Source organism: Dasypus novemcinctus, chromosome 1 (genome assembly GCF_030445035.2).
Source record: "Dasypus novemcinctus isolate mDasNov1 chromosome 1, mDasNov1.1.hap2, whole genome shotgun sequence".
NCBI lineage: Eukaryota > Metazoa > Chordata > Mammalia > Cingulata > Dasypodidae > Dasypus > Dasypus novemcinctus.
Genome location: NC_080673.1, coordinates 121263572 through 121291505, shown reverse-complemented (window position 1 = coordinate 121291505; position 27934 = coordinate 121263572). Strand labels below are relative to the sequence as shown.

The window sequence follows — 27934 nt, the reverse complement described above, 5'->3', positions numbered from 1 at the left end:
AGGAAACGAACATTTAACAGCTTCTGAGTCACTTTTCCTGATAATAGTGCCAAAGCATACATAATCTCTTTTTTAAAAGGTGAATCGGAAGCAGACGTGGCTCAACTGATAGAGCGTCCCTCTACCATATGGAGGGTCCAGGTTTCAATCCCCAGGGCCTCCTGACCCGTGAGGTAAGCTGGCCCATACACAGTGTGTGCACAAGGAGTGCCCTGCCATGCACCCCCTACATGGGGGTGCCCCACGCACAAGGAGTGTGCCCGGCAAGGAGAGCCACCCTGCATGAAAAAAAGCGCAGCCTGTCCAGGAGTGGCGCCGCACACGCAGAGCGCTGAGGCAGCAAGATGACACAACAAAAAAAGAGACAGTTTCCCAGTTCCGCCGGATAATGCAAGCAGACACAGAACACACAGTGAATGGACACAGAGAACAAACACTGGGGAGGAAGAGGAGAGAAATAAATAAAATAAATCTTTAAAAAAATAAAATAAAAGGTAAATCGTGTTTCATCTGACATTTACAAACTTTAAAAGTATTTAAATATAATTTTTTCAATTTTTTGTAGTACATAGGTAATTTAATTTCACTGACACATAACAATGATTTTCAATTCAACATTCCCTTGAATGCTGGTTTTCGCCTGAATTACATCACAACTGAGCAGGTTAATTCTATATGAACTAAGTGAATCTACATCAAGCATTTTTAGAAGGCCACCCTAAAGTGTAGGGCCTGCATAAAATAACATTTGTCTATTCCGGTTTCCAAAGCTAATAACTGTGGGATGAGCCCAGAGCCCCAAAAGTCATCATGTAAAGAAAAGAAATTACCAAAAAAGATATTTCACAAAATACTCATCACTAATAATTACTACTATAATTTTATATTTGTCAGGCATTACATACTTTTCAGGAAACATTCATATAGGAAATTTTTGATTTCTGAAGATAACTGGTAACAGAAAAAGACCACTTAAAATGAATTTACTGGGAATTGGATGTAGCTCAACTGAAAGAGCTTCTGCCTACCATATGGGAGGAACTGGGTTTGATCCCTGGGGCCTGCTGGTGAAAAAGAAGAGAAAGTGTGCCTGCATGGCAAGCCAGTACCCATGTAAGTGCCTGTGTGTTGAGCCAGTACCCACACAAGTGCTTGCATGAGTTCCCGTGTGGTGAGTGCTCCGCTCAAGTGAGTCACGCAGGAAGATGATGACGCATCAAAAGAGAGACAAGGGGAGAGTCAAGGTGAAGCACAGCAGAAACCGGGAACTGAGGTGGCACAATTGACAGGGAACCTCTCTCCCCATCAGAGTTGCCCAGGATCGATCCTGGTGAATCCCAGAGGAGAGAAAATGAGAAAAGAAGACAACACAGACAGCAAAAACACCAGGGTGGTAGGAGGAGAAGGGGGGAAAATATATAAATAAAACAAATCTTTAAAAAAAACAAAAAAGAATTTACTTTAAAAAGGGATGAAAATTTCATGGCAAATAACAAAATAAAAAGTAAAACTTTCACTTTTTTCCTGTACATATGTAGCAAAAACTCAACTACACCAACTTGAGATGAACAAAGAGCAAATCAATTGCAGATTTGAAAGGAAGAGTATTCTTCTGAAAAATGGTATGATAGCACAATGATAACTTCTGTTTGATAGGTGCAATGTGATCATAGAGAAGGTCATTTCTGCCAAAATATTAAAAGATTTCATCTATTTTCCCCAAAACCCTCCACACCCTTTTAAACTATTCTTTTTGAGGGGCCTACTTGGCTATCATCTAAATAGCATTTCTCCTGATTATCCAATTTAACTCCACAATCCCTATTTATCCTTTGCTCCAGAGACTGGCTCAAGAAAGTTTGCAAGACATACAATTTTACCTTGAAATCAATTAGCAAGACATCTGCACTCTAATGTCAAGTATTCTCCAAGAATCAAAAATAAGACACACTCCAAAAAGCCACAGATGAGACAGGCTGGGACAGGAAGCTAGAATATTTCAGCAAGGATTAATTCTATAAGAGATTAGTTTATTAGTGAATATTTTCATATTGTGATAAACTTTCCTCCCCTGTAGCAATCTTACACCTCATTCTGATAGTGAGGACCTCTGTATCTCACTTAATCACCAACTGTCTTGTGAGGTTGTTGGCTACTACATTTTACAGAAATAAGATGAAAAAAATAACATATTTACCCAAGATCACAAATAAAATCAATAGAAGAACCATGATGAAAACCCAGGTCTTCCAATAACTCCCACTACATCACCTCCATAATATATATATTCATTTAACAGTACACATTCACTGTACTGTGCTATATGTCAGAAACTGTGCTAGGCACTGGAGAAAGAAAGATAGACAAGATAAAACAACTATCATCAAAGAATATCTTAAGTGTAGTAAGGGAAAGAAACAAGCAAAGTAAGTAGTACAATATAGTGTGACTAATTTTAAAAAGTTAAAAGCCAGTTTGTGAGCAGATGTGGCTCAAGCAGTTGGGTGCCTGCCTCCCACAAGGGAGGTCCTGGGTTCGGTTTCCAGTGCTTCCTAAAGATGATGAGCAAACAAGTAGACACAAGGAGCAGACAACAAGCAGATACAATGAACAGGGAGCAGATATGGCTTAAGCAGTTGGGCACCTGCCTCCCACAAGGGAGGTCCTGATTTAGCTCCCAGTGCCTCCTAAAGATGATGAACAGACAACAAGCGGACATGAGCAGACAACAAGTGCAAACAGTGAGCAGAAACAACAAGCAGACAGATGAGGAAGCCATCTTGGTGGGGGGATAAGTCAAAAAAAAAAAAAAGAGCCAGTCTGAAATTTAGAAATTGTTTAATAAAAGGTATGTGTTTGGTAGGTATTGTCAAGTTTTATGGGACTACATAAGAGACGATGGAGGAACAATATCTAACTATACCTAAAGGTCAAAAACGTCCAAGAAAGGTAGAGAGAGGTAAGCCAAAGGAAAGAAATATATGATAACACTAAGAACAGCAAAGAAAGACATTCCAGATAAACGGAAAAGTGCCAAGATCCCAAGTCCTAATAGAACACAGTCCATTTCCTGATCTCTTAAAATAAGTTAGATCAGTAAGTCTGAAGCTGATATGTGAAACTGAAAAAGGTGTGCAAAGATTAGATAAAAAATGCCTTTGGCTATTAAGAAATCAGGGAAGTGGTTGAGTGCCTGCTTCCAACATACAAGGTACCAGGTTTGATCCCCAATATCCCCTAAAAACAATACAACAAACAAACAAACAAACAAAAAAACAACTGCAGCTCAGTGGTTGAGCACCAGCTTCCCACACAGAGGTGCCAGGCTCAATCCCCAGCACTGGTCCCTCAAAAAAAAAAAGAAAAGAAATCACTGGCATTGAATCTGAACCCCACACAAACAAATAAGGCCAGGAAAATCTAAAGCAAGGGTGTAATAAGATCAGATTTGTATTTTAGAAAAATCACTTACACAAATTTAAGATTATCTTGACTAAAAGTAAAAAAAAAAAAAGGTCTTTCTTCAAAAAAAAATCTAAAAAGACTTTGAAAAAACAGTAGTTACAATGTAAAGATGATAGAACCTCCGTGTGATAAGACAATCCGAAGAATGCTACTTTTGATGGCTTAAAATTTGACTTCTTTTGGATTTTTTTTTTCTGTTTGTTTTTGAGGTACCAGGGCTGGGGACTGAATCCAGGACCTCATAGGTGGGAAGCCAGCGTTCAACAACAGAGCCACATTGGCTCCTCTGAATCATGTTTGCTTGTTGTTTTTTTTGGTTTTTAGGAGGCATGGGGAACCAAACCCAGGACCTCCTATGTGGGAAGCAGGTGCTCAATGGCTTAAGCCACAACTACTCCCTATATTGATTTTTTTTTTAGATTTATTTTATTATTATTTTTTAATTTATTTCTCTCCCCTTCCCCCTCCCCAGTTGTCTGCTCTCTGTGTCCATTTACTGTGTGTTCTTCTGTGACTGCTTCTATCCTTATCAGCGGCACCAGGAATGTTTTTTGTTGCGTCATTTTGTTGTGTCAGTTCTCTGTGTGTGCGGCGCCATTCTTGGGCAGGCTGCGCTTTCTTTCGTGCTGGGCGGTTCTCCTTATGGGGCACACTCCTTGCGTGTGGGGCTCCCCTACGCGGGGGACACCCCTGCTTGGCACGGCACTCCTTGCACACATCAGCACTGCGCATGGGCCAGCTCCACAGGGGTCAAGGAGGCCCTGGGTGTGAACCACGCACCTCCCATGTGGTAGGGGGATGCCTTATCCATTGGGCCAAGTCCACTTCCCTCTATAATGAATTTTATTTTATTTTTTTTAAAGATTTATATTTATTCATTTCTCTCCCCTTCCTCCCACCCCGGTTGTCTATTCGCTGCATCTTCTTCTTTCTCTGCTTCTGTTGTTGTCAGCGGCACGGGAATCTGTGTTTCTTTTTGTTGCGTCATCTTGTTGTGTCAGCTCTCCGTGTGGGTGGCGCCATTCTTAGGCAGGCTGCACTTTCTTTCGCGCTGGGCGGCTCTCCTTACGGGGCGCACTCCTTGGGCGTGAGGCTCCCTTACGTGGGGGATGCCCCTGTGTGGCACGGCACTCCTTGCGCATGGGCCAGCTCCACACGGGTCAAGGAGGCCCGGGGTTTGAACCAAGGACATCCCATGTGGTAGACGGATGCCCTAACCACTGGGCCAAGTCCGCCACCCTATATTGAATTTTAAAAGTCTTAAGTTAAGAACTAGTTAAAGGTAGAATTTATCCCTCCACACTGAATTTAATGCGAACAATTCTAGTGAAATTTAACAGAATTTAATGCATTTTGGCAGGGCTAAGTCTGTCTGTAATTAAAAGATAAAGCTACAATTACTCTGCAACACAATATAAATGATCCAAATACCCATGATGGTCAAATATAAGAGGTGGACTTTTCATATTAACCAAAATTCTTCAGACACTTCTGCAAACACTACTACTGTCTAACATACAATTTTCCCCCATAAAATTTTAAGGGACTCTCAAATGCAAGAATAAACAACACTGCATTGAGACATTCATCCTAATTAATTGCCATCATCTACCCAAAGCCTCCCAAAGGAGTGTGGTCCCTTTTTTATCAATACATCCCAAGCCTTATTCACATTCAGCCAATTGCAATTTACTTCCTGAAACAGCTCCAAATCCAAACCCTTTCAAATCTTCCTGTGGGACCTCCCATGATCCCTCAAGACATCAATCCCCTACATCATCATAACCCTTCTCTACTGAGGACCAAAGTAGAAAGAGAACACTCACTTAACACTGTTCTCAAACCAAACTCTCCATCCCTTCTTTCACTTGCTAAAATAAGAAGCCTCCCTACAAACAATTCAAAGACTGATGAAAATGGCAAGTGCCATTCACATCAGAGGTGCTCTGTTAATACCATCTATAAATCTATCCAAGAGAATGTTAGGTGGTTTTAATCTTTGTTTACAGATGGTTAATTAACATTTGAAGTTAACTAACTCCATTCCAGGGAAGGGTAATCTAATCAAAAGTCTATCATACACAGGTACTTTCACAAACTTTTTAGCACTATGAAAATTAGAAATGATCTTTTAACTCGTGAAAAGAATAATGTTAGTATATCTCTGAATTAAAGACCAGTCACCATGCCTGTGTCATATTCTCTAGAACTATTGAGCTGTGTGTATAGCTGCTTGCCAGGCAAAGAGTAAGGAGAGTTGAACTTAACCAGACAATTAAAGAAGGAGAGGAAAAAGAATCAATCGTGTTTGTGAGGCAGTGATAATGATGGATCAAGCACTCTAAATTAAGTAAGAAAGAATCTGAGGTCGAGAAAGGGGTGATTGGCTCTCTCTGCCTAGAGGGGCCCGCACCAAATCTTGGTATGTATTGCTGTTTTTCTCTCCCATTTCTCAGCAAACTCTGTTCTTTCCCCCATATCTCAAATGAATTCTTTTTACTAGCCTAAAAAAAAGAGAAAGGGGTGATTATTCATGAGAAAGTCAATGGATCAAGGATTTCAAAGTCAAAGAATTGCTGGGTTAGAAGAATAAGGCAGGTAAACTGGAACAATAAAGTAAATGGAACACCTGAAGTTAAGATTTCTAAAATGTTGTAGTTACTGGTGATGACAAATTTTAAATATATATAATAAAAGAGAATTGGGTCTCCCTAAGGAGTTTGCTGGTAAAAGTAATATAGCTAAAATTCTTTTATCACTAAAATAATTACTATCATTGTGACAATTTTCTATTCATAGACAACTAAAAATTAAAACAGGAACCATGAAATATTAAATTCCCATCTGTATTAATTTAAAGCTATTAGACTTAGTACATGTAGTCTGGAAACATTTACATCCCAGTTCCATCATTTTCTTATTGAATGCCTGTTTCTTCATTGGCAAGATGGGGATGTTATTAGAACCTACCTCAAAGGACTGGTGGAGGATAATATGAATTAATATAAAGAGCTTAGAATTGTATGAAGAAACCCTATATAAATGTTAGCTAGTATTAGAAGAGTTTAAGATTTTGCTACTTTCGCTATAAGATTCTACTAAAAACAAAGGAAACTAAAGTCATGAATTGATTTAAGATGAGGCACTTAGGTTGAAACACATATTTAATAAGTAACATTTCTCATTAACTAGTTTGGTGTATAATAAGATATACCTGTTGCACTAAAACATTTTCAGGTGGCAGAACAGCCTTTTTTAAATCTAAAAGGAAGATACATATATAGTTTAACAAACCATAAAGAAATATAACCTGCAATGACTGGTGGTGATACTTGAGTTGTCTGTCCTGTAACTGCTTTACTATTAATTGGTTTTGCAAAGATCAGCTTCGTGATTACTGGACCAGAGGTTGGTGTTCGAGGCTTCTTAGCAATCTGAAACATATAAATAATTATGAAGACCATTTGTTTTTATAAAACACCTATTCAATTAAACAGAAGATTGATACATATAAATATACTTGAAAGCAGCTCATCTGACAATACCATTAATGTTAAAAACATTTAACTTAATAAAATGCAGTCATTCACTGAAATATTAACATGATCACAACCTTAAGTCCACGCATTAATAATACCTTTGCATTTTATTATCAATCCTTATTTTAGTTTTTGGGGTATATGCATGTGATAAAAATGAAATTTTTGTTTAGTAATAAGCAGAATGCTTTGACATAATAACATTCTTTTTTCAAAATAACAAACTATTAAATAATAAAAACACAGAGTCAGTTTTTTAAGGAATATAGTAGAGATGACAAATGAAGTCATCTGTAACTATTATATTGGCCCCTTGAAGAAAAATATAAGTACACATTAAAGATAAATTTATAATTAGATTTTCAAATTAAGACCTATTCAGAAGAAATAGAACAAAGAAGACCTGAACAAGTTAACACCCTAGTGCACAGAGACAAGTTTGTAGAACAAAGGCTATTCTAAAGGCAAAGGCTATGCATTATTTACTAAAATACTGTTTGTTATAGTATAAATTCCTTGAAGGAAAGTTCTGTATTTTAGTCATATCTGATCAGAATTTATATATTGGCACAATGTTGACTTGAAGTAAAATTCTCCACAAGTCAAGGAAAATAGAACTACCAACATTTTCAGACTGGAGTTATCAAAGCATACAAAGAAATAACTTTTTCTAAAAGTCAGAAGCAGAAATTTAGCTATGGCAAAAATCAGAGACTTTTAGAGCATGAAGAATATGAATAATTGTATCTGTTGGCAGATATGGAAACTGAGGCCCACATCAGAATTACTTATTTTTGGAAATACTGACTCAAAATGAATAAATACAACCAAATTGAATGGCAGAAATATACCAGAAGCTGTATATATAGATCACAGAATTAGCTAAATATTAGCTCTTCGAGCTCAAATTATAAATTAAATAATACTTTTTAAAAAATTTTTTGGAGGCACTGGGGATTGAACCCAGGACCTCATACATGTGAAGCAAGTGCTCAACCCTGAGCTACATCAGCTCCAAAATAACACATTTTCTTACATTCAGAATATATAACTTTCTTACATTCAGAACATATTACTGCAAAACAAAATATAAATGAAACACATATTACCTTTTTAAAAACAAAACAAAGAGATTCATTACTATATTTTAAAAACACCCATCTTATAAACTATTACATAGCCCAATAAACCCATAATTGTACTTTTGAAAGCTGATGCAATTTAGGGAAACATAAAGGGAAAATATTTTCCAAGTGCATTTATTTACATGTCTAAGACCAAAGTGAGTGAGAATTTCACCTATTTACTCAGTTTTTCTGACTTCAAGAAATAGAAGTATTGATTTCTCACCAATTCCTATCTAGCAATGTAAGAAACCTTAGCTATAAGGTCAAGAACCTAAAGAATTTCCCCATTTTTAACTATTTTCACAATCATATCAAGAAAAAAACCAATTTAACCAAAAGCACAATAATTATTCAAATGTACAATCTCATCTTGTCCTTGTAGCTATGTATTTTTTAACAGAACACTGGTGAAAAGAGCAATTTCCAGTTTCATTGAAGACCAATGAATTTTTATATTATGAGTTTTGAAGTACTCTGGAACAAAATTAATGTAGTAAGTAAATTAAAGCATAATAAGTTTATCTAATGAGCAGATCAAGACAAATTCAATAAAAAAAGAATTTATAAGTGAGGTACCAAATATGTCATCAAATGAATACATGCAGATAATTTCTGGCACTTTGTTGGAAAGATACAGGAGGTGGTAAGGAGTTATGTTGTTTCAGACTGCCAGCTATTTACCACTCTTATATACTATGCACATGAAACATAGGAAAGTGTTTATATACCTGTAATTAACATGTAACTACATCTCTTTGTTACCGCCTCTGGCCTGAACTGCCACCTCTTTCCTTCATTTTTCAGGATAGGTCTCTTCTTTTCACCCTTACCTGCTGCCCATACCCTAACAGTCTCAATACTCTGATTAAACTTAAGACAATGCTGAGACTCTTATCTAGGAAAAATGAAAAAATAAATAGAATCATATATACCATGCAATACTAAATCAAACATTCTGGTGCCTAAATAGAAAAAAAATAGCTGCGTAGCTTTTGAGTTTTTTTTGTTGTTGTTATTGTTTTTAAATGTTCTGTGCTTCAGAGTTTTGTAGGTTACATCTGAGCTGCCTAAAAATAACAGGACAAAGTAGAAAAATACTCTAAATGGGATTTCATCTGTTTTTGTTATTGTTTTGCTTAACAAAATTATTTCCTAAATTAATAGAAATCAGATTTCATAAAAGTAACAACAATAAAACAAATTATAAGAATTAGACCCCAGTCTTTGTTTTTATTGTCAGTAGTTAGGGGATTACAGTAGAAAACTAGTAGACACACATATACCTGTCATTAAAATAGCATGTATACAGTATTCTCATAACCGAAAAAATGACATTCTGGTTTAAATTATCGGTTTCTCATAATGTAACATAGTTATGAGCTACATTCCCAAAGCCAGATAAACTCTGGTAAACCAATAAAAATTTTTCAAAACTGATAAAAATCAAGCTGAGAACAAGATGCTTAATGGCGATAGCATATCTCATTCAAGAGACCCTCATCAAAAGAAAGAAGTGAAAGGAAGCCAGAGATGAGTGGGAGGTGATGAAGCGAAAAGGGCACTAAAGAATGTTTAGCAGTGGCAGAAGGGACATAGACAAATTGCACGGTTTGAGAAATCTTACAAAGTTCTTCAATATTACATCCATGAAAAACAAATTTCTAATTCTTTTGCCAAGTAGTAACCAAAATATTACTTCTAATATCAGCTGAAAGTAAATGCTCCCCAAATCTTCCTACTTCCTTATGTACTTTATTACTTAATTCATGCCTTCTCCTTTCTTCAAAGAGGCAACTCTTTCAAACAGGGAATGCATTTGTGTTTCCTGGTCTCAGATGGATAATTGTATTTCTTAAGAATAGTGATGACCTAAAAAAAACCTATTTGGCCATGAAAACCTGGGAGCCATTTAATAAATGCTCTGGGAAACCTATCTTATGGTCCTAGTCATATCAATAATAGGTACCACTTTGAAAGATTCCCAATGTTTTGAGGACTACACAGGGTACTTATCTTTACTGTATATAGCTCATCATGATCAGAAATCCATTTTACAGCCAGAGTCATAAAATCAGAGATGATAAGTAGCCACCCCAAAGATGATAGCTGGTAAGGTAGCATAAAAGTAACCCAAATCCAATTGGTCAGAATCTAAAACCTCTATGTTCCTTTCATCACATGGCACAGCCTTTTCCCTACTGTAAACATGAGTGATGGCAATGGACAATAAACTTCAAAGAAGAGACACACAATGGCTAGAATGCACAATTGCTGGCTCCAAGGGTTTCTCAGAGCAGCAAAGTTCTTCTACCCTTTGGCCAACTATAAACTAAAAATTTCTGTCTGAATGATTTTTAGGCAGCCCAGAAGCAACTCTGGCATCTTTAGACCAGCAAAGTATCCTTGTAACAAGATGCACTTAGAATAAAATACATTTTAAAATGAGAAATAAAGCTATAAATACACTAATTTGAAATTTAACCAAAATTAAGTTTGCTCCAAGTTCTCCAGTAAAAATTTTCATAAACAATGAACATATTAAACTTTTAAAAAAACATAAAATTACTAAAAGCAACATTCAAAAGAATTCAGCAACAACTATGCATTTTATCACCCTATGAACACAACTACAAATCAATTTAATTTTTTAACATGTATTTTAATTAATAAGCCCCCCCCCCCTTTTTTTTTTACCTGTACTGTTTTTAACTGTTGGGTCTGTAACACAGAGGGCTGAGTTGTTGCATTTATCAGTTGGCTTCCTGGGGTCAATGCTGAGACACCTATGACAGGTTTCACCTCTGGCCTCCCTCCAATGGTAACTACTTTAATTTGCTGCGGTGGTAACTTAGCATCTCCTGACTGGGCCTGAGTTGTAACTTTCTGAGCCTGGGGTAGTTGGTTATGGGGTAGTGCTAAAACAATTGGTGAACCAGACTTGCCCAAAGTTGTTAAAATTAACTTCTGTCCATCTGGTTTAAGGGTTTGATTGCCAAGTTTAAGATCTGATGTCTGTGATACTTTGTTTAAAATTATCTGATTGGCTGAGATAGTCACAGGAGTCTGAGCACCAAGTTTTTGAAGGCCACTTGTAAAAGCTGGTTTCACTGTGGTATTAGAATCTGCTATAGCAATCGCAGTATTCACAGGAACTTGGTTAGTGTGGTTACTGTACACTGTGATTGGTTCTGTGGAAATGGGCGTAGCTGTAGAGTCACCAGTAGAATTTATGTTGATAATTTCTTCCAGTTCTGTCTCCATGGGAATTGGGGATGAAACAATAACAGCCTCAATACTATCATCATCCACTAAAGTTATACCAGTGTCCATTATCTCCTCTGGAAGCAAACTATTCACCTCAGCTGGCACCACCTCCATGATCGTTGTCCTGCTAGAAAGGTGATCAGGCGCTGCAATAAAAGATGAAACACGAATAAGTTACTGGGTTTCAAAATGAATTTAAAGGAGGAAAAAAATTTATTCAAGAAAAATAAGAAAATAACCATTTTTTATTGTTGTGTAATTGAATGAAGAATATTCCTAATGGTTTATTTGGGTTAAACCATTTTAACACAATTTCAACCTATAAAATTATAAATCAAATGGGACACAAAACTAGAAGCAAACATTCTCCTTCACTCACATCTCAATCCAAAAGTATACTGCATTCAGGCAACATTAAGTTACACAATGAGAAACTCCTTTCTGATATCCTCTCATAAAACTTTAAAAATCTTTGTCATATCTGATGCATCTTTTTAACTAGTTATGCTTTTCCCCCATTGACAAAAGACTGCTGATACACACAAGGAAATAAGGATTGCAATGTTAACAAATAATGGAAAATATCTTCAAATATCCAATAAGGTAGGTCCTAATATTAAGATACTAATATCATTTATAAAATCCACTGAAGACCTAAATTAATACTCAGGAAATTCTAGAGTCAAAGTAATCCATCCAGTGATTGCAAGTCAAAAGGCTTATTTAGCCCAAGCTTGATCAATTGGCTTCATACCAAGGGAAACTTCATTTGGAAAAAAGATTCTCAAATTCTCCTCAGCCATTTGAAATGTTAAAAAAAAAAAAAAAAAAAGGAAACATTTAAGCAGTATACAGGCAGTCCCCATAAAGAGAAAAAAAGGTCACATTAATAAAGCAGATTATGGACAAATCAGAACAGTAATGCTTTTAGCCAAAGGTAATACAAAATTTTCTTTAAATAAAGGAATCAGTGTCATTATATTTAATATCATATATTAAAGAGACTACATTGTTTTTATGACTAACTAAAGAGCAATAAGTTGTTATACTCAAAAAACATCAAATATCCAGAGGAATCTAATCAGCAATTTTTTAGTTTCTTCCCTTTTCAACATTAAGAGAAATGGACATGAGTAGCAAACTATAATCATTACCACTGTCAATACTAATTAATTATCATTATTGTGTGCTTACAATCTACCAGTGACAGCCATTTTTTTACTTAATCCTCACAAGCACCATATGAGACAGTTACTATTATCATCCACATTTGACAGATAAGGAAACTTAGAAAGGTTAAATAATTTGCCCAAGGTCACGTAGCTAGTAAAGTGGTAGGACCAGGACTCAAACTCTGGTTTTTATGATGTCAAAGTTCATAATTTTAATCATAAAATCAGATTGCCCAAAGTATTGGTACTGGGATGATGTATGGGAGGCCTGTATGATGTTATGCATGTTTGTTTTGTAAGTTCACAACTTCTACTATACACTATTGTTTACGTACATTCATATATGAATGTTCTACTTCAATAACATTTTTCAAAATGAAAAAAAAATCATATTGCCTTAAGTGTTATTGTTGTTTTTTTAGGAGGTACCAGGGATTGAATCTGTAACCTCATATGTGGGAAGCAGGCATTCAACCATAGAGCTACATCTGCTCTCCAGAGTAGTTTTTTTTCTATTTGTTTTATTTTTAGGAGGTACTGGAGATCAAACCCAGCACCTTGTAAATGGGAAGCAGGTACTCAACCACTTGAGCTACATCCACTCCCCTGTCTTCCAGTCTTCCCACTAAGATTTTGTAATGGAGAAAAAATAAGTTTACTTTTTTACAGACAATCTCCTACCCTGAAACCCTACCCTAGCAACCACTGATCTATTTTATCACTATAGATTAGTGTTGTTTTTGGCCATTCACATAAATGGGATCATTGGTTATATACTCATAACATAAAATTGTATTGTACGAGCTATTCCCTAGCATGTTTTAAGGATTTATCTTATTGCTGCATTTATTAACAGTTCTGTTCTTTCTTGTTGCTGAATAATATTCCATTGTATGAATCGAGCAAAATTGGTTTATCACCTGTTGATGGACAATTGGATTGCTGACAGTTTGGAACTATTACAAATAATGCTGCTATAAGCATTCAAGTTCAAGTTTTTTAGGGACACATGTTTTCACTTCTCTTGATTAAAAACCTAGAAGTGGAATTGCTGGGTCATATGGTAAGTTTATTTTTTAACTTTGGAAGAAACTGCCAGACTGTTTCCAACTTGGCTGTACCATCTGATACACCCCCCAGCAAGGAATGAGAGTTCCAGCTGCTCCACATCTTCACTAACAATTGATAATGTCAGTCTTTTGTTGGACTTTTTAATTTTAGCCATTCCAGTGTGTGTTAACTTGTATCTCACTGTAGTTTAATTTGCAATTCCCAGATGACTAACGATGTTGAGCATCTTTTCATGTGCTTATTGTCTATTCATTCATCTTCTTTTGCAAAGTGCCTGTTAAAAGTTTTTGGCTTTAAAAAAAACTGTATCTCTTACACTATAAAATTATCAATCACAATAACTTGTAGCTCAAAGGAGTCATTAGGGTTGTGGGACCCCAAAGTACAAGCACTTCTCCACATGTGGCTTTTCCTGACCAGAAGAATTCCCTTTGGCACGTATGGACAGTCAGAGTACAGGCATGTAAAAACATCAACACCAGTTACACATTCAGTAGTGGAAACCAAAACAACAACAAAGATCCCATTCACAAAGTCACACTAGCTTCCCAGAATTCCCTACTGCAAATCTTGCCAAACCCCATCAGTTGAATCTGGGCAGAACCAGGTAGGACTGTTAGACAGCACCTCTAACCAACAGAGACATAAAAGTTTGACTTCCTCCACTCCCTGAAGTTCCCTGGCATACTTAGACATGTAAGTATGTCCTCTGATCCCTCTTAAGTACAGGAAGACTTCAATCCAACTCCTATTCATCTTTCCACTTAAAACACCTGAAATTAAGGTGTAAGAGAGGTTGAGTCATAAAGGGAGATAGTGACTACATACTAGTAAGCAAAGTTTGCTTTCAGTTTCAAGCACTTACCCCTGCAACTGAACCAAACAAACCTCTAATGCCTTCCATCCACCCAAAGCTCTCATTGTGGCACCATTTTTTCAGCACTGGGGACTTCTTGACTCAGAAGCTAGAGCCACACCTCCTTTCACATGGTGCCATGGAGTTGAGTGTACAATAATCAAAACAACATTCAGGTGGCTTGTTTCAATCCCCTCTCTCACCACTCAGCCTCTAAATATTTATTAACAGGTAGAACAATGGGAGACTCTTTCCTTATCACCATCCTGGCCCACCCATCCTGGCCCACCACTTGCGGACAGCATTCACTACCAGATGCCAAGAGTCTTCGCATGTCCCCAAACAAGCCTGAGAGGCCCTCGTCCTTTTTCTTTTAGAAAGCCATGGCTCTGTCAGTTCCCCAACCTTGTGGCCAAGGAATGTGAAGAATAGGAGATTTTATACCCTATAGCAAGCTAACAAACTGTTAACTGTCTTAAGAATACTGCATAAGACACCATTGTCATGGATCAGAGACAAAGGACTTACTACTCACAGCCCAAGAAGGAACATGAGCATTTTCTGTATATCAATTCTCCTCTGCCCCCAAACTCCCACAGGGGTGATGTGGAAGGGCCCAGGTAGCTGCTGCATATGCAGTGGGGTTTGCATTACAACTAAGAAACCCTGAGCTTATGGAACCCAAATCTTTTAAATGGGCTACGGCAACCTGCCCTTTGTCAGGGTAAAAATAATTTTATTATACTGGACAAGAGCAAATCTGCCCATTGCCCCAGTGAGAGACACTACCTCTACCATTCAAAGCTGCCTCCTATATAAACATCTGTAAGATCATTTGGAACAAAAGGGCAATTACTGCTTCCCTTGCAAGAGGTGCAGAAATGTGAAGATCCATAGGGAACTGTCTGCCAACAGTATATCTCTCTATTCATTTATCTTAGTGATGTTTTGGTACTTAAATGTATACAGGCCTTGTACATATTTTGTTACATTTATCCCTAAGTATTTCATGTTTTTACATGCTATTTTAAGTGGTCTTTTTCTTTTAATTTTCCAATTGTTTGTTGCTAGTATATAAAAATACAATTGATTTTTTTATATTGTCCTGGTCTCCTACAGTATTCTGTACCCTGACTAAATTCACATTAATTCTAGTAGTTTTTCTGTAGATTCATTAGGTTTTCCACAGATGACCATGGTATCTGAAAATAACATCTATCTTCTTTTCCAATCTCCACTCCTTTTATTTCTTTTTCTTGCTTTACCACACTGGCTAGGATGTTCAACAAAACATTGAATAAAAGTGGTGAGATTAGACATCCTTGCCTTATTCACAATCTTACCTGGTAGCTGTTAAGTTTTCATTGATTCTCTTTACCTGGTTAAGGAAGTTCACTTCTATTTCTCATTTGCTGCTGTTGTTTATTTAATCATAAATGAATGTTTAATTCTGTCATATGCTTTTTCTATAACTATTGAGATGACCATATGACTTTCTGTTTTGTGTGCTAACACAGTGAATTACATATTGACTTCTGAATGTTAAAACAATCTTTCGGGAAGCGGATTTGGCCCAATGGATAGGGCATCCGCCTACCACATGGGAGGTCCAAGGTTCAAACCCAGGGCCTCCTGACCCATGTGATAAGCTGGCCCACGAACAGTGCTGATGCGCACATGCAGTGCTGTGCCAGGTCGGGGTGTCCCCCACTAGGGGAGCACCACGCACAAGGAGTATGCCCTGAAAGGAGAGCCACCCAGCACAAAAAAAGCGCAGCCTGCCCAGGAATGGCACTGCACACACGGAGAGCTGACACAGCAAGATGATGCAACAAAACGAGACACAGATTCCGGGTGCCGCTGACACAAGTGGACACAGAAGAACGCACAGCAAATGGACATGGAGAGCAGACAACACCGGGGGGGGGGGGGGGGGGGGACAGCAGCGAAGGGCAGAGAAATAAAAAATAAATCTTTAAAAAAAAAAATCTTGCATTACTAGGATAAACCCCACTTAGTCATGACATAGTTAATATATTAAAAGATAAATTTTATATATTACTGGATTCTATTTGCTAAAATTTTTAGCATTTTTGTCTATGTTCATGAGGAATGTTGCTCTGTGGTTTTTTCTTGCAGAATCTTTGTCTAGTTTGGTTATTAGGATAAACTCATAAAATTAGTTGAGGCATTTTCCTTCCTCTTCTATTTTTGAGAAAAGTTTGAGTAGAATTGTTGATATTTCTTGAAATGTTTGGTAGAATTCGACAGTGAAGCCCTCCAGACATACAGCTTTCTTGTGGCTAGGTTTTTAACTATAAATTCTATTTCCTAATAGATATGGGGCCATTTAGGTTATTTCCTTTTTTCTTTTCTTAGAGGTACCAGGGCTGGGGATTAAACCCAGGACCTCATGCATCTCATGCATGGGAAGCCAGTGCTCAACCACAGAGCCACATCCGCTCCTCTGAGTTGGTTTTTCTGTTTGCTTTGCCTGTTGTTTGTTTTTTTGTTTTTAGGAGGCACCAGTAACCAAACCTAGGACCTCCCATATGGGAAGCAGGCACTCAAACTGCTTGAGCCATATCCACTCCTTGGTTATCTCTTTCTCTAGTGACTTTTGATATTAGATAGTACTATTTATCAAGGAAGTTGTCCATTTCCTTAAAGTTCTAGAATTTGTTACCATTAAGGTGTGCATAATATTTCTTTATCTTAATGCCTATAGTTCCTGTAGAAACATTCCCTCCTTTATTCTTATATTGGTTATCTGTGTCTTCTCTTTTTTCCCTGAGCAGTCTGGCTAGAGATTTATCAACTTCACTAATCTCTAAGAACCATTTACGGTTTCACTGATTTTCTCCTTTTCTCCCATTTTTTTATTTCATTGACTTCTATCTTTAATTCCTTCTCTCTGCTTACTTTAGGTTTAAATTATTCTTCTTTTTCTAGAATCATAAGATGGAATCTTAGCTCAGAGTTTTGCAAACTACAACTGACAGAGATTAAACAGGCCCAGAGCCTGTGTATGACCTTCCAGTTAAGAAAGCTTTTACACTTTTAAGTGTTTTTTTTTTTTTAAAAAAGATGATGAATAATAAGTGCCAGAAACTTATGTGGCTTGCAAAGCCTAGTATATTTAGTATCTGAGAATTTTTTACAGAAAAAAAATTGTCAATCCCTGGCTCACATCATTGATTTAAACCTTTCTTCTTTTCTAATCTAAGCACTTGATATTATAAATTTCCCCCAACACTGCTCTAGCTGCATCCCACTAATTTCTACATGTTTTATTACCATTCAATTCAAAATGTTTCCTAATTTTCCTTCGATTACTTCTTTGACACATGGATAATATAGAAGTTCTGCTATTTAATTTCCAAATACTTGGGGTTTTCTAGCTCTCATTATGTGACTTAAAATTTAATTTCCTTATTGCCAGAGAACATACTACTTTGTAACATTTCTATCATATGAAATTTGAGACTTGTTTTATGGTCCAGAATATGGTCTATCTTGGTGAACATTCCATGTACCCTTGAAAAGAATGTGTAATGCAGTTACTGAGAGTTAAGTTCTATAAATTCTATAGATTATAAATTCAATAAGGTCAAGTTAGTTGATAGAGCTGTCCAGATCTATATTCTTACTGATTTTTTAATATTCTATCAATTACTGAGAAAAGGTGTTAAAACCCTAAATATGATTATGGATTGTCTATTTTTCCTCTTAGTTATGTCCTCTTTTTTTTTTTTTTTCACTAATACCTTTATTTTGTGCACTTGCATCCAAAAGTTTCTGAGAAAAGTGTATTTGACTAAATAAAACAAGATCTTTTGTATTGACCCTTTGTACCCTTTGAGGCTTTTCCTCTTTCTCATGCCCCACTCCAACATATTTTTTTTTCTTGAATGATACCTTTGATATCTCAAAAGGTTTATACTACTTTTTTTTAATTAGAGAAGTTGTAGGTTTACAGAAAAAGCATGAATTAAATACAGAGTTCCCATATACCACTCTATTATTAATACCTTGCATTAGTGTGGTACATTTGTTGCAATTTATGAAAGAGCATTTTTATAATTTTACTATTAACCATAGTCCATGGTTCATTTTAGGGTTCATTGTTGGTATTGTATGGTCCCACAGAATTTTTTAAAATTTTGATTCCAGTAGCAAATATACAACCTAAAATTTATTTTAACCACATTCAAATATATGTATCAGTGCAGGTAATTATATTCACAATATTGCACCACAATTGCCACTATACATTACCAAAACTTTTCCATCAATCCAAATAGAAACTATGTACAATTTAACCATTAAGTCCCATTCCCTAACCCCAGCTCAGCCCCTAAAAACCTATAATTTAGTTTCTGACTCTATGAACTTGCTTATTCTAAGTATTTCACATCAGTGAGATCATATATTATTTGTCTATTTGTGCCTGGCTTATTTCATTCAACATGATGTCTTCAAGGTTCATCCATTTGTCACATATATCAGAACTTAATTCCTTTTTATGTCTGTATATTATGCCCTTGTGTGTATATTTCACATTTTGTTTATCCATTCATTGGTTGATACAGGCTTGGGTTGCTTCCATCTTTTGGCAATCATGAATAATGCTGCTTGCTATGAATGCTGGTATGCAAATATCTGCTCAAGTCCCTGCTTTCAGTTCTTTTGGATATATAATTAAGAAGTAGGAGTGCTGGATCATATGGTGATTCTACATTTAACTTTCTGAAGAGCCACCAATCTGTCTTCCACAGCAGCTGCACCATTTTACCTTCCTACGAACAATGAATGAATGTTCCTATTTCTCTACATCTTCTCCAACACTTATAAGTTTTCTAGTTTGTTTGTTTTCTTAACAGTGGATGTGAAATAGTACATTACTGTGGTTTTGCTTCACATTTCCCTAATGGCTAATGATGCTGAGTATCTTTTCAAGTGCCTTTGGCCATTGTAGATCTTCTGAGAAATGTCTATTCAAGTCTTTTGCCCATTTTTTAATTGGGATGTTTTTTTGTTAAGTTGAGGGATTTCTTTATATATTCTGGATGTTATAGTCTTATCAGATATGTGATTTCCAAACATTTTCTCCCATTGTGTAGGATGTCATTTTACTTCCATGGCAAGATCCTTTGATGCACTAAAATTTTTAATCTTGATGACGTTGCATTTTTCTATTTTTTCTTTCATTGTTTAAAGTCTAAGAAACCATAGCCTAACACAAGGTACTAAAGATGCCTCCTTACATTTTCTCTTAGGAGTTTTTTTGTTCTGGTTCTTATATTTAGGTCTTTGATCCATTTTGAGCTGATTTTTTTTTTCTATCTGGTTGCATCATCATCTTTTTGGTGTGTCCACGGCCTGTACCTCACCGCATGTCTGGGATGCCTTTTTTCTTTTTTTTTATCAGTAGGTACAGGGGATCAAACCTGGGTCTGCCATATGGTAAACAGGAGTTCAATTGTTTGAGCCAGAGCCTCTTCCAGACGATTTTTATATATGGTATGAGGTAGCGGTCGACCCTCATTCTTTTGCAATTGGACATCCAGTTTTCCCAGCACCATTTGTTGAATAGACTATTCTTTTCCGATTAAGTGGAACCACCTGTGGTGGTTTGGAGCTATACGTATCCCAGAAAAAACAAGTTTTTTAAACTTAATCCAATCCTGTGGATATGAATCCAATCTAAGTAGGACTTTTTAATGAGGTTACAGTTAAGGTATGGCCCACCTCAATCAGGATGGGTCTATTTTGTTTTCTATCTGGTTGCATCACCATGTTTTATCACTTCCACACCCCTATCTCTGTGCAATGCAGGGGCCTGTGCCTCACTGCGCTGATCTGGGACACCTTTTTTCTTTCACCAGGAGATCCCAGGGGTCGAACCTGGGTCCTGCATATGGTAAAAAGCTCAACTGCTTGAACCAAAGCTGCTTCCCAGGATGTGTCTTAATCCTATTACTAGAGTCCTTTATAAGCAGAATGATATTCAGTTAGAGAAAGAAAGCCACGTGAAGCAAGAAGCCAAAATTCAACAGAATCCAGAAGAGAATAACTAGGCCAAGAAAAGCTGCCATGTGCATTTTGACATTACATGATGTGACAGAAAAGCCAAGGACAAAGGATTACTGGTAGCCAGTCCCAGAATGTCAGTCTTGGGGAAGAAAGTGTCACCTTGATGACACCTTGATTTGGACTCTCTCTTGACCTCAAAACTGTGAGCTAATAAATTCCCATGGTTTAACCAACCCGTTTCATGGTATTTATTTTAGCAGCCCAGGAAAACTAAAACAGCACCCATGTCAAAAACAGTTCTGTTTTTGCTTCATATATTTTGAAAGCGCTGTAATTAGGAAGAAAATGTCTTTGTGTTCGTCCTGTTAAAGGAAACCAGAATTATAGGACTAGGAGTCTCACTGTGAACTAGGAGCAAAGTTCCAGCTTCTAACAAGAAAAGGTCTTGGCTTGGCCAGTCTCTATGCAGTATGAGGCAAACCAGCTGTGCAGAAATCTGGAGCCAGGACACCTCATAAGCTACTGAGCAGACTATAGATGGCTGCCTTATGATTAGATGTTCATCTCTGTTTCAATCAGGGTCACATGCAGGGCATGGTGGCCTGTGCTAAAAGAAACCCTCAAAGGAGCTTGTGGCATGGCAGGAAAGGGTTTGGTCATCTAGTTATATGAATCATCACCCTAATTTTATCCCTTAGGAATGGAAGATGTGTACTAGCATACGCAATGTCATCATCACTCTACTGAGGGCCATTTCAAGAAAAGAGAAAATATTTCTACCTATAACAGGCCTGTAAGAGGGGTGACCTGTCAAGGTAGAGTAGGAAAAGAATCTAGAACATACAATGTATTCTGCATGCCTTGAATATGTTTAGCACGTAAGATCAAAGTTCTAAAGACAAAGTATGTTCTTAGAAGCCAATAAAATGAGTATGCCCCTTCAGGGTTGAATATGGTTAAATTGTTTAAGTCCAATGAGATAAAGATTCAACGCTTTCACAAAGTCAAATGATTTCTAAATTTGTCTCATATGTATTAAGTTTCTAAGACCTACCTTATAATATATCACCCCCGCTTTCACCTCCTGTTGCAGACACTATAATTACATTATTACAATATTTTCATCATAGCATATATAACAATCAGAAAGTATCTTTTATGCATATATAGTCTGATTCCCCTTCCCCCACTTCCCCCACTTCATAGAATGTAAGCTCTATGAGGACAGGAACTTGTCTGTCTTGATCCCCAGTGGACCCCTAACTCCACTACCTAGAACTGAGTTAGAAAATAATAATCTCTCAATACAAATGTGAAGAATAAATTAATCATGGAGAAGGGGGTGTCATCTAAAACCCTACAATTATTTACTCTGGATTGGAAAAAAGCTTTTGTTTGTATATTTGAGTTAGATGGATTTATATGATGCTATGGGACTTCAAAATATTTTGAACAAAAATAATATTAATCCACATCACCATAAGGTACACTAACAAGCTGAGAAAGTCCCTTTTCAAATGAGCTTTTAAATATTTGGATTTAGCTTTTAACTGCTATCTTCTGCAATTACACTCTATCTAAAATCTACAAAGTTCCCTTGGCTTGTAACTTCTTATAATTACATAATTTAATTAACAAATACTTACTGCATCCCAGTTTTGTTGAGGGCATTACAGGAAATTAATCAAAGACTCTGCCCTGAAAGAGCTTAAAAATTAATAGGGGACTGACATGATCACAGCTGTACTTTGGAGGGAATTAACCTTGTCTCAGTATTTTATTGGATTGGAGGTAGGTAGACCAGTTAAAAGCCTATTATAGTAATTAGTTCAAGATAGAGATAATTGGGGGGGTCTGATTTAGAATAGTGACAATGAAAAAAAAGTGAATTAAATATAATAGAAAATAAATGACAGAAAATGGCATATGCTTTATGTTTTTACATTTTTTAAGACTTTCTTATAGAATATAATCACTGCTGAAACACTGTTCTTTTTTAGTTATGTGAGGAGGACAATCTGGATGAACATCTTACACATAATATCAAGTGCTGACCTATCACTGTATTGCAGATGGGAGATTAACTTGTCAAGTGTTCAGACAGAAAAAATTATGAGTGTTTAAGAACTATACTTTTATACCTAGAATTTACCTCCAGCACTAACTGGTTAACTATACCGTTTGGATATTAGCTTTGATTTCTATAATCAAAAAGTCAAGAACTACAAGTACAGTACAAAGTATATTTCTCAAACTGGAAGCAGCAGACTATAAGCAATGAGTTCTTGAGGAAGATTTGAAAAGTTTATATTTTCATTCTGATAAATCTAATATATTTACAGATAAATTATCAATATATCATCTGGATACCACTTCTTATTTAAAACAAATGGAAACTAGAATTAGAGTGTGCTAAAGAGAAAGGCACAGAAGGGACTTACTAGGTAAATGATATATTTATGCTAAATGAAAGTCAAACCACTTGATCTGTGATTTAAGGATGAAAGCTTTGCAGCATTCAAACACAATAAAAGCAGAGAAAGGAGGACAGGAATTAAGTCATCATAGGATATACAGTTGCACAGACAAATTACACACCTGTGCCAGGGCAGACACTAATACATTCACTATGCAAAGAAAGATTTAGTTTCAGCAAAGTAACATCCATCACCCCATTTACCCCATTTTGTTTTATTGTCGTATTGGTTTTGTAGTTTTGTTTATATTTCATTTGTAAATTTACTTTTGTTTATACTTGGATAAAAGTAATAAAAACAAGAAATGTATACTTAAATATACATGCAAAAATTAAGTGTTTTAACAAAATAAAAAAATCATTTAGGCCAATACTAGGGATCCACAATAACTTTTTCCCTTTAAAAGGGAACTATAAATTATTCATCATTAAGACTAATATGATTGTTTATCATGTGACCTAAGCATAATCTATGTGAGCCTCAGTTTTCTGTAAAAACAGCTATGTGGTAAACTGTAACTCAAATACAAGTTCGTTTGCTCTTTCTGATCTCCCTATTTTTTAATGTCATTCAATAATCTATCAAACACCAGGGCTTATGATCTTGTCACCTTTGATGTCAAGATGTATCAGAGATGTCTCTTTCCATTGAAATATTAAGCTGTCATATATCATGCAGATTACACCCTCACAATGCCTCCTTCCAACTGCAATCACAAGTTTTCAAATCTCCAAGGCCTGAAACCTACTACAAGTATTTTTTTACCTCCATCTGTTCTCATCCACATAACAGCTATAGGTTTTTATCTTCTAGAGTACATCTCTGAGGCTCTCTGAAAGTTTACTTTAACTCCAGACCTTCTACCTTAAGACCCCACCCAAACTATCCTTCCAATTTTACCCTTAATGATTCCTAAACTGGAAGTACCCTGAAGCAATGGAGGTTACTTTATCACCTATGGCTAGCACAGTATGTGACAAAGAAAAACACCCACGCTAATAGTATCTGAAAAAAAGTACCTGTTCTATCTCCAGTGGTATAATTCTTCCTTCGTTTCTTTTCATTTCTTCCTGACACACTTTTCATTATTAATAGACAATGTCCTAACCACAATTCTGAAAACTGGTCTTTACAATCACAAAAAGACAATAACCCTCTGTGATTTTGTGACTAAGAGAAAAAGAAAGCCAATGAAAAAGCTCTCTTTAGTTAATTATTTTTAAAATTCTTAGTCATATTAGTCAATGGTTTGACATGGCCCAAATAATTGCCACATAAACTCTATAAAAACAAAAACAAACCAAATTCCTACTCGATAATATAAGAACATCAAATGATAAGGAAATTTCATTAACTAAATCTTGTCAATATCTCTCAGGTATTTTCCATCAAATGTTTCCCTGACCCTTGGTCTTCTAGTGAAAGGCCAATTGCCCAAGCTTTGTACACACACAAAATACTTCCCCAAAACACACTATAAAATGTTTACTATTGTATAACATAGCTATGACATCATTTCTTTGTAGGCAATTTGGATAGAGAAAATTATTTACTGCTAATTATAAACATTATCAGTGGGGCCTTTTTTGAACATTTATCTTTCTCTTCACTCTCAAACAATCAACATCACTAAAAAAGTTCAGAAAGAACCAGAGAGCCTTGAATTAAGGTATGAAAGCCTCGCTGAGGGTTGCAAATGTAGCTCAAGTGGTTGAGCACCTGCTTCCCATGTTCCCATGTATGAGGTCCTGGGTTCAATCACCTGTACCTCCTATAAAAAAAAAAAGGCTGGCTGATCTCTAACTTATCAGGAATGCTACTGTTGTGTGCAAGGAGACAGAATCCTTAGGGATCCTATAGCAAAAAGTAAAACACATATGGATCTTTAAATAACCTATAGCTGTCATCTAGTCAATCAAATTTCCAGCTCTCTAAACAAAAGACTAACAAATTTCGTGTTCAGGGAAAAAAACAGAGATATTAACTCATCTTTACCAACTTAACATCCTCACAACAAATACCTGAAACAAGCCAAAGGAGATGGTACTATAAGAATAATCACAATTCTCCTTAACAGTGAAGATAGAACTAGGTTACCAAAATAGAGTTCCCAGGGCTGTATATCACTTGGATTATAAGAACTACTGCAAAATCTTCCAAAACTTTACTCTCTGAATTCCCTAAATGGATAGGGACCAGGAAGAACTTCCCTGAAAAACACAGGTATGACATATGATTGACAGTATCTCAATTTATTATTTGCCAAATGGCAGTGGCAAAAGGGGTCTCTCTCTGGATGACAGAGCCGTAAAAGATAACATTTTTAATTGTTACACAACTGGTCCATATGCTCAAAAGATGTGAGTGTCCACACCCCAACAAGTTAGAGAATCTGATTTAACACACAGACCTTAAGTACATAATAAAATACCAATGCTCTGCCTCCTTAAAGAAACACAGAACCCCATAAACTGCTGAACATCATCAAACCAACACCCGCCAGAGTGGGTATTTTAAATATTAAATCTGGAAATCATGGTAAGTGCTAGCGGTTCCTCTAGGCCTCAGCAGCAGCCTTGGGTAAAAGAGCAAACTCAAGCTCTAAAGAATAATGTTGATGTCATTACAAGACTACTGATTCTTTGCACTTAAGACAAGTCATTCCTTGACCCGCAACGCAATTCTTCCTCCTCCCCTTATGCCCCTTATCTCCCAAAATAAAGAAATCTCAAAATAGAGAAGTCTTCGTATTGCCCCTTCTCCTCTACCTCCAGCGGGTGCCGCTTTCTCCTTCCTCAGGCACCGAGGTAGGAGCTCCAGAAGGTCCCGGGCAATTCCGAGCCCGGGCGGTGCTTGTTTTGCCTTTGCACGACAGCTCTGGCCAGCCGCTTCCTTTCCCTGTTTGCCCACACTGGAGTGCTACAGGGTACCCGGAGGCCGAGGAGAGAGCCCGGGAGGCGACGCCACCGCTGCTGCCGCCGCCTCTGGTATGTCAGGGGCCGGGATTGTATTTCGAAAGATCCGCCATTTTCACCTCGTCATCACCATCACAGCTCAGCAGCTTCCCCGACAGCCCCAGCCCGGGCCGCCGCTGCCGCCGCCGCCAGTAACCTCCCCCTTCCTCCTCCTCTCCCCAACCCTCCCCTCCCGAGAGGCGCACACCCACATATCCGGGGAAACCTCCCGCCCGCCCCGCCAACCTTCAAATGCACACGGGAGATACAAAAGCGCACCGGCTACGCACAGACCTTTCACCCCAGACGAAAAATGGTGCTCCAGCGAGCCCCGCCGGATCGCGAACGCCGCGCTACCTTGCGGGGTCCCAAGTCCGGCATATTTTTGTTATGAGCAAGAGCCACGCAAAAAGATGGCATAAGAGACAATAAGGGACTCAAACTCCTTCGTATCAGAAAAGCAACTTGAGATCAATGAGGGGATGCGTTTCACTATGTCGCTCTAAGACCTTAAAAACATTATCAAGATCTTTAGTGTCACTCACCAACACCTGACATTTTAACCATCCTCAGACTAGTTTGACAGAAGGAGCTTTTTCTATATGCATGCCTGACTTCTCTGACACATTAGTAAATTACAGGCACTAACCCTGTAACACTGCGGTCAAAAATCTAATTTTTAAAAATAAAGATTTCAACACATGTCTGAGAAATAGACTCCGAACTGTTTTCCTCTCCACTTAATTTTATCTTGATAATTGCTGTCCATGAACACTGTGACTTCTAATTTTTCAGAGGTTTACGATGTCCAAGTGCAACTAAGCTTAAAATGTACTGAGCCAACTGTGGAAATTTTCATGAATAATCAATTTCTAAAATACAGAAAATATGTTTTTAGGTTCCAAGTCGCAAAATTAAAAACACATCCGCCTCTGATATATTTGTTCAATAGTGAAAACAGACAGCTTGCTTTAGAACAAGACCCCCATTTGCTGCAGAGCTTCTAAAGAGACCAGCATAAAAGAGAAAACTAAATTGGCCACCTTGTTAATTTCAGGATGATTAGCGCATCTCTCATTCAAAAGCTGAATTCAACACCACTGAAGAACAGCATAAGATCTAAAAGACTTTTCTGAAATGAGCACATTGACTTCAAGGTTGCCAGTAAGGCCACTCTTTTTTTAAAAGTTAGTCTAAGAATAAGGTAGACGTTGAAAAGCCATTTTCATTTCCCTACCTTGCTTGCATGACAATTCCATCTACAAATCGGTTTCAAGCTTAAACAAGTGATATCTACCATTCAGCCCAATCGTCCAAGCCTGCTAGAGGTTGAGTGTGAAGTCTCTCCAGTTCTTTATCTAAAACTATTTCCCCACCGACAGCCCTGTCCACCGGCACTCTACTTGGTTGTTTACCGTTGCTGGACCAAGCTAAGTCGCAGACCGCTCCCTTCCCCGTGCACCTCGGGAACATTATGACATTTGGCTGGTGGGCTTCGCGAGGAAAACGGACGCACACGAAAAAGGGACCATACAATGAGGCGTAGGCAGAACCGGGCGGCGGGCAACTGGGAAAGGAGGGGCTGGTACAAAATGACACAGCAACAAAACCGGTTCCCAGAAACCTGGGGCCGACACGGCGGGCTTCTCTCGCCGCGCTGTGTGCGTGTCAACAGCCGCGGGAGTCCTCCCTCTCGATCGCAGGGAACGGCCACCGGCCGGCAGAGAGCTGGCCCCGCCGAGTGACAGCCGCTCTCCGAGACGCCTGCGGGAATGGGCCGACCTCCGAGGACCCTTCCGCCCCCTGCGGCCCGGGGATGAGGCGCGGCGGCCCCCCGCCGGTAGGTTCCCGCTCCCAGCCACAGTCCGCCGGCCCGGGCTCGCCAGGAGGGTAGTCCAGCGCCTCCGCGCGTTCCGCCATCCGCAGCCGGGGCCGTCACCCTTCCCGCCCAAAACCCCCGCCCCGGGGGGCTG

At 37.7% G+C, this 27934-nt stretch overlaps 1 protein-coding gene across 6 annotated transcripts in view; it reads right to left on the bottom strand.

The window, feature by feature from the left end:
• The window catches only part of LIN54 (lin-54 DREAM MuvB core complex component), an 81326-nt gene that overhangs the window by 53184 nt on the left and 208 nt on the right, over nt 1-27934 (bottom strand). The window contains exons 1-3 of one of the 6 annotated variants that reach the window (XM_004472667.5): nt 25776-27920; nt 10826-11541; nt 6776-6899 (exon numbers count right to left, since the gene is read on the bottom strand). In XM_004472667.5, coding sequence (XP_004472724.1) covers nt 6776-6899; nt 10826-11509 — 808 coding nt within the window. In that variant the 5' untranslated portion in view covers nt 11510-11541; nt 25776-27920. Of the gene's footprint in view, nt 1-6775; nt 6900-10825; nt 11542-24026; nt 24124-25775; nt 27921-27934 lie in introns of those variants that run through there. The other 5 variants (XM_058296481.2, XM_071215826.1, XM_071215810.1 and 2 more) reach the window with 5 other exon arrangements.